The sequence below is a fragment of the Adiantum capillus-veneris genome, chromosome 14 (genome assembly GCF_014529385.1).
Source record: "Adiantum capillus-veneris isolate H3 chromosome 14, ASM1452938v2, whole genome shotgun sequence".
In the NCBI taxonomy this organism is placed as follows: Eukaryota; Viridiplantae; Streptophyta; class Polypodiopsida; order Polypodiales; family Pteridaceae; genus Adiantum; species Adiantum capillus-veneris.
The window spans coordinates 39984934-39993010 of NC_140944.1; the positions used below are offsets into that span (position 1 = coordinate 39984934).

The 8077-nt window shown below is 40.4% G+C and overlaps 1 protein-coding gene across 1 annotated transcript in view; it reads right to left on the bottom strand.

Moving 5' to 3' along the window:
- Positions 1 to 3256: 3256 nt before the first annotated feature.
- LOC147442243 (uncharacterized) overlaps positions 3257 to 8077 on the bottom strand; it is a 115425-nt gene continuing 110604 nt past the window's right edge. Inside the window, exon 16 of the mRNA XM_086528480.1 lies at positions 3257 to 5689. Coding sequence (XP_086384606.1) covers positions 5609 to 5689 — 81 coding nt within the window. The 3' untranslated portion in view covers positions 3257 to 5608. The remainder of the gene's footprint in view (positions 5690 to 8077) is intronic.

Genomic DNA, 8077 nt, shown 5'->3' on the forward strand with positions numbered 1-8077 from the left:
GTCGAGACAAAAACCTTAAATCCCAAGAGACTCGTTCGCTTAAGGTCTTGTTTGAGTAGGCATTTAAAGAAAATAGAAACTAAGGGGTTATAATTAAATGGACCTAATCTAAATTTCAATAAGGAGTAAAACTTTATAAAAAAATATTTGAAATAGATAACCTTAGCATAACATAAAAGTTTTCAGTGTAAAATTTGTATTGCGACGTTGTTCACATGTGGGATGCAATGGAGAATGATCATTTTATGCTAGGATTGATAACCGTTGGTTTATATTTTGAGCTCGAGTTCCGGCCAGGTAGGAGGACCTACGGATGTGTTTGGAAAATCGATGTAATTCAGGTAGGCCTAATGCCAATGAAAAAGGAGAAAGAAAAATGGATTCAGAAAGGAATCCGATAAGGAAGGAAAATCTGATTTAATTAAGGAACTCTATTGATTGTTTGGTAGAAAGAAACCTTGGAAAGACTAAGAACCGAAATAAACTATCCCGCAATTGTTCTCATTACTCGGGCCTTTGTTCTACTTCTGAGATATTTATCTAAAAGGAACTTAATGTAGATCAATTTGTAAGCCTTTTTAAAAAAAGATGAAGAAAAATAAAGATTGAAAATTGTGTAAAGGCGTCATCTCTACATGTGACGGAGGAAAAACGATACCCAAATCCTAGGACGAGGATATGGATATGCCTGGAGAAGTATATGTGAATGCTTAAAAAACAACTAGATAAATTTAATAATACTAAAGAAAAAAGGAAGTAAAATATTTGAAAAAAAGTGAGAACAACATGATAAATGCACTCGCAAGGGTATGCAACAATTTGCATGTTGCTTTCAAATGCTTGAAATGTATTCTCTAGTTGACTTGATTGGAATCCTTTTTTCTTAGTATCATAGTACTACCTTGGGAATGTGTATTTACCAAACGGTTCGGCCGTAGAGTGGATTCCGAAGAGTTATATTGTTGGGCAAAAAGTTGATCCAAATTTTTATGTTGTATTGTTGTGAACGGGGAAAAGGATCTCGATTTACGGAATATAGATCAAACTTGGTAACGTGGGATATAAATAGTTGATGATAATCCTCACCTTAGGGGAATGCAATGACGAATGTGCTTGGTACTAAACGTGGGAAAAGCGTCGATAATGTTGAACCAAGGTTGAACTAGAGAAATCTTGCTAGTTGACCCTTGAAAATTTGAGTTTAATTTTGTCTGATGACTTCAAATTAAAAGTTCTATCTGAGATAAGGAAGTATTTTCTCGAATTTAAAGGATTCGTATAAGGAAGATGGAATGTTATCACCCCCTTAAAGTGATATCGAAGAGAGGAGGAGTCGTGTCTTGTTGTCGGTCTCAAGCGAGAGGGATGTCAGAAATAACGATGTATCCATTTGAAGATGGTGCAGCCGATGATCCCTGGCATGGCCCTCACACCCCCTGTCTAAGACACTAGCAAATCTTGTTTTACCCAAGCCACATTCAACATGAAAAGCAATGGCTCTTCGAGAGACTCCAACAACGAGAGGAAGAATTACAGAATCAATCTCAACCAGGCGATCATCAATGGCCCAACTCGAGCAACACACAATGCAATTGAGAATCAATGAACGGCTCCTCAAGGCATTGTGGATCCTTTGAAGAAAGGTTTGGATGTACATGAAAAAGCAACAATTGGTGCGCTTGCTGAACTACTATAGAGGACTGAGGAGGAGGAGCAAAGACTTGCCGATAACGCAAGACCATGGCATCATGAAGTTCCTATTTGGATGATGTCCAAGTGCCTGAAGGAAGTAAGACTAGCTTAATTTCAAGGGAAACTTTCGTATGTTGTAGATGCTTGAAAAATTGTTTTGAAGCACAATCTTTATCCACAAAAGCCCGTTGTGGTGAGCAAGTGTCATTTATCTAGTTTTCGCTTGTCATTATGTTCAATATATACACAAGCTTCGCACAACTCCTTCATTTGAGCGTCAGGCAAAGGCCTCGAGTCAGACAGTATTTGCAACCATTGAGATACATGTTTCGCCACATCAACATTTCCTCAAGTCTAATGCATGTAATTATTAGAAAAAGGATGGGATCTAGAAGGGCTTCTTTATTTGCCATGAGCTTATGGAGGTGATTAACATTTTGACGAATAAGTGTACGCCATGTGTGAAAGAATGGTGGGTGTGTAAAACATGTGTAAGAGTGGTCAAAGAGTGCACTTTCCCCCCAAAAAGGTGGTGGATAAATTTATGATTTTTGACCTTCGATAACTCACATATGATCTCCAATTCGAGCGGAGATCATAGATCTGCAACCTACACATTGAGCTCTTTCCATACTTATGTTACATGATATAGTTTTATTTGTTAGATTTTCAATTCCATTTTGGAAACAAAATTGGAATTCAAATAAACTAGTTGTTTTGCCTGTTTGAATTCAAAAGCCCTCCTTTCATTACTTTCTTAATAATAAAAGTTTGAATTCCTTAAATTGCCCTCCTAGACCCCATTCGCTTCCTAATGGCTTGCCATAATCATGAATAGCAGCACATTGCACATGCATAACAAACCAATACCAAGCCACATCCAAATTCGGATACATATGGACAAGAAGGGGGAGATAAGTCAAAAATCATATTTCGAAATCCCTCATGAGTAAGATAAGCATTATTAATTTACAATACACACTTCCTAGAAAGAGGTCGAGCATAAAGGGATTGCTCAAAGTGCAAAGTCAATATAATAGGGCGATGATCTGATAGCTGCAAGCTGTACTCCATCCTGATATTACATACAAAGTCATCACATTGGTATAAATTAAGCATATACCAACGATCTACTCGCGTGCAATACGCTAAATGAGCATCATGCTGAAAAGTAAATGCCGACACATCCGGATGCAGATAGTGCCATAAGTCTAGTATCTATGTAAAAGCAAGAAGATATCCCATGCTTGCCTCTCTACAACCGTAAGTTAAAGGTAGTGCTACCATGCATATCTGGAGTATTATTAAAATTACCACAAAGAAAGGCATTAAAGAGCCATGGATACGAAGAGATATCTCGCCATGAGGTAGCCCTTTGCCCAGAAGCTGTGTATGCATAGACGCCCAAATTCATACATTTGACCAGTCAACAAGCATTGCACAATCATCCAACGACAACTTGGGCCATTCCTCACAATAGCTCATTACGAACCATCATTAATAATCCTAAATAACTGTGCAGACCATCGTACACAATCCATTAACCGGAAACATAAGAATACTAACCAACAAACTCATGTTGATTATGTTCTTGCAAAACAACTATACCTCCTCTACATGTCTTTACATAGTGTCAAGTTAATCGCCATTTATCAAGGTTACATAACCCACACACATTGCATGAGATACATTTAATGCGATTATGCATAAAGATCATATGTACAAGTGGCAAGAGAACATACGAATTAAGAAGAAGTGCCCATGGACACATCGTCAACCACCACATACGCACTCGAACCGACCCACCGATTAAAAGCTTACAATACTTCCACAGAATTAACATGAGATGTAGAGACGTCACTAGTAAATGCATCCTTGTAGGAGTGCATCTCTTTTTCCCATGCGACAATCAATGTGTGATAATCATTACATGGAAGTTGCTTAAACGAGTGCATTCTTATTAGCACTGACAAGAACATAATTGCGAGCTGAGGGTGGAGTGCAGATCTTCACTGCCTTTTTCGACACCAAGCACCCAAGTGCTATTATCAGTGGACCCAACATTTTTGCCTATTACAACATTCCCATTTCCAAGGACAACAGACTAAGAAGGCTTGGTTTTCCCTTTCTTCACATTGGAGACTACATTAGCAATGGAAATTCCATTTTACTTGACCTCATCGATCGTCTTGCTGGATCACATGATGGAACCGCTGAAGGAGGAGTACAAGAGAGTTTGAGACATTCGGATTGAATGTGACCAAATTTGCCACATCGAAAACAAGAATTTGCAAATTTGCCCCATTTGAGTTTGAAGGGGTGCTTGCCCACCCATGGATCACTTGAATTAACCGTAATACCCCCAAGGGTTTGTTTATCATATCCCAAAGAATGCAAAACTTATTGATGTTCCCATCCAATTTTGGTGGGCATATCACCTTCCCAAGCTGTGCAGCTAGCAACAGTAGAATGTGTCTCCAGGTGCAAGGAAAATCAACAATTTCCACCCACACCGAGCATTTATAACGAATAAGACTTTGATAATCTTTTGTCCAATGCCAAAAAGAGTGGAGACATCTCGAGTAGAAGATTTTTTCTAGATCAATACAGGAACCACAAAAATATTTACGTCAAACCACAGAGGGAATACATGACGATCACTGCACTGGGACCTGCGTAAACACCTGACAAATCTTCACTTTCGATGACCTGCTGCTGAATTTTATTTACAAAAGCTCAAATCAACCCAATTTGTCTCTCTCCAGAAACAATCGTTAGATGAAGGCTACGACCAGAGACTGCTGACTCAGGAAAACTCTATACAGGCCTGTAGAACTCACGCGCGCACAGAGAAAAACAGTCGCAGAGCTACTAATGCTACACCAGAAGGAGCGCCCTCACATCTTCAAAAAGCAGCCTGTTCAAATTTCTCTCTCATGAGGATTTTGAATGCAATATGTATCCATGCTTCAATAATACGTATCCATGCTTACTGGCTCCACGAAGTGACTTAAAATAGCAAACTTTACACTCCAGACAAGACAAAGTGGGGTGGAGTTCCCCACTCAGAAGCAATGGCCCCTAAACCAAGAGCAACTTGTGGTACTCAAGTTGCTCAAGTTGTCTGTTACAACTGCCAGTGTAAGCCCACTCATACAAAGTGCTCACCTGGGACCCCGCTCAAAAAAACTACAAGCTTCTACAGTGTACCTTAAAAGCACTAACAATCATTTGCATCCAATAACTAACACCAGAAAGCGAGCATAATAATCTGCCATGGCAGCCATGTCCGTACATTATGCCGCGTCAGCTGCCACATCAGGAATCCGTACCCTGCCAAATCAGCCCGTCTATAAAGGATCCTGAATCGCACCGTGATTCGCGGCTCGCTCTGCTTGGGTCTAGAAATCGGGGTTTTGTCCCCGGCCTCTAGCAGATGACTAAATGCACTAGATTCATCATCATCACCTCATTGGTGAACAAAGATAAAAGGCTGCAAACATTCTACCGTTATCCAAAACCAGACACACAACTTCAAAGAGTAGACATCTTTGTTGCAACAATCCATGTAATATCAAATTATGATATATGCACATATATAGCATTCATTAGGAAGAGTACCCTTAGCTCAGTACCCTAAAAATGACGATTTTCGTTGTATCTTAGATGTGTGAAAGAGTGTGGAGTGGCTCCACTCTTGTGCAGTAGGCACTCCACCACACTCAACGGATGAATCAACTCACGCTTCTAGAGAGGTTGCTCCCAATCCAAAAGCCTCAAGGTAAAGCTCTAACAGCTGCGGAGTATCTACCAAGTCCTCCATCCACTTGGCATCAAGAGCAAGGGAGTTCCTGAACTTGACCAAGTATTTCAGAACCAGCTTTCCGTTCACTTAATTTTCCTTATGTGCTAGGATCTACTCGGATTGAAGTGACTCCTTTGTCTCCTCTACCTCTTGCAATGGTCTCTTGAAAGGCAATAGAAGACTTGTAATCACCTGTCACAAACGAATGAACATCCAAAAGTTAAAACAATTAAAATGGCAATTGAAAGACTTGAACGAAACTGAAAAGATCACAATTTAACTTTGTAGACGACACTGTGTCTTGTCGCATTGCATCCAAGAAGAATATAATATTTACTTGAAGCATCAATTTGTCTTTGGCAATGTTTTGGTCGATATATATGCCCAATATGGTGTCCTCATGAAAGTTCTTGATGAGCTTCTTGCCAGAGATGTTGTATCGAGTAATAGGTTAATTTCAAGCTATATATATATATATATATACACCTAGATGAATCCAGGATAAGCCCAGATTCACCCTTGAAGGAAAGTGCAAGGTATAGACCCATGGTAGTCACCCACAAGACAATATAACCATCAGCTCCATCATGCATAGTATATCACACACACACACACGAGCATACATCAACACAAAGTTCACCGTACTGAGTTTCTATCATGACTCCGGAGATCAAGGGCAAACTCGGTCATAATGAAGCCTAGCACTCAAAGAAGCATTAAATCGAAAAAATTAGCAAAAAAATGAGGTAGTTGATAGGGCATACGCACCACAAAAGATAGATAGAAGGGAGAAAAGAAGTTGTCTTTTTTTTTTGGGGGGAGGGGGGGGGGAGGATTTTGGAGCAATGTGGTAGTAGCAAATAATCCCAGATGGGATGAAGTAAAGGCAGAAGGAGTGAGAGGAGCTCTCCTTTGTGAGGCTCATGGATGATGGCCTCTTGGTCTCGTGTGGGGGCGTCGGGCTACTTGGGCACCTTTTTGGGGCATTCTTCCCGCACGGATGTAGGGATTCCTTGGCACCTCTTGGGGGCTCTCTCACATGGTGTGTGCGCCAAGAGCAATCACGGTGCCGTGAGAGTTACCTGGGGGAGTGTTCTCATGCATGTGGGACAATGGGCCAAGGGTACCAAAGACAAAAACAATTTTTTTTTGTGATGCATAATTCAGGGCTCCCACCTTGGGAGTCAAGGCAATAGGTAAAGATAGAGATCTATGTAAAGGGAAGAAAATGTCGACTAGTTTTGGAGAGAGGGTTTTCTGGGTCCTGTGTAGAGGAAGGGTTTTGGAGAAAAGAAGAACGAAAACTCTATTTCGGTTACTCTCCGGCAGGATACCTTGAGAGTTATGTGACAGAGAGGGGTTCCCAAAGATTGGATGGTCTTTGAACGACTAGTGGCTCCAAATCGTTGTGAGTGAGTCAAGATCTTGCAAGGGAATATGCAGATAGTCAGGATGATTTTGAGGAAGCTGTTAATCAAGAAAGCTTGGATTATATGAACTTGGAGATGGAGCGGATTTCTTATAGAGAGGCAAATGACATACAAGATGAAGGGAATCAAGAATCGTCGCAAGTACCAAGCTATGCAAGTGTTTATAGTCAGGTTCGAGTAAAGGCTAGAAGCTGTTATAGACGAGTGTCTTCTAGAAAATGTCGAAATATTAAAGATTGAAGATAAGGACAAAATCAAGTTCCCACAAGGCACCGCCATCGAAACAAACATTCCTTAAGAAGATGGCTTTTCCATATGAATGTAAGACATTTATGCCACCAAGCATAATTTTTTTTGCATATGCCACAGATAAGTGCATACCTCTAAAACACAAGTATGTGATTGAAATCTCTCTTCAGCAATCAGAGGAGAAGTTGGCAACAAGAGTTAAAGCCAATCACAGTTTTGATTCCAAAAAGAGCGTTAACGATTACTGTAACCAAAACAATGCCAAGCAATATGAAAATAAATATATTGTCCATTGTGATCCACCAAATCATCCAGCACATTGTCCTTTGAATGTACCGAAAGATATGCATGGCACAAGATCCATTAAAGTACTTGGAAAGGCCAAGCTCCAATATAGACTTTGAACCGTTTCTGTTGAAAAAATTTGATTTTTCAAAAGAAAAGAATTACCAGCCGAATCAGTTCTAGCCAAATCAGTTCTGAGATGCGAAGATAAGTGACTTTTTTTCAGTCAACACCTAGTTGAGTGGAATATGTACAACAAAGTATGGAGCCTAAAAACCACACGTGCCCAATGCCACTAAAGTAATTGTTGCCTCCTCACACATCTTGAGCCCTTCCCCATGGCATAGTCAATACGATTATCCCCAACATACCCAGAGATTTTAGTTGTCACTATTGGTTGCTTATTGTCATACTACGCATGCGCGTACTATGCAAGTGTGTGTGTGGGAGTGAACGGGTGTTTGAAGAGGCCTTTGTTAAATGAAAAGAAAACTGTATTAATATAGTTTGTTTTGGCGAGCTGTGGAGGGGGCGACTCTGAAACGGCGTGAAGAGAGAGGTGATAGATAGAGATTCGGCCGTGTATGATGATTGTGGGGGGGGGGGGGGGGGGGGG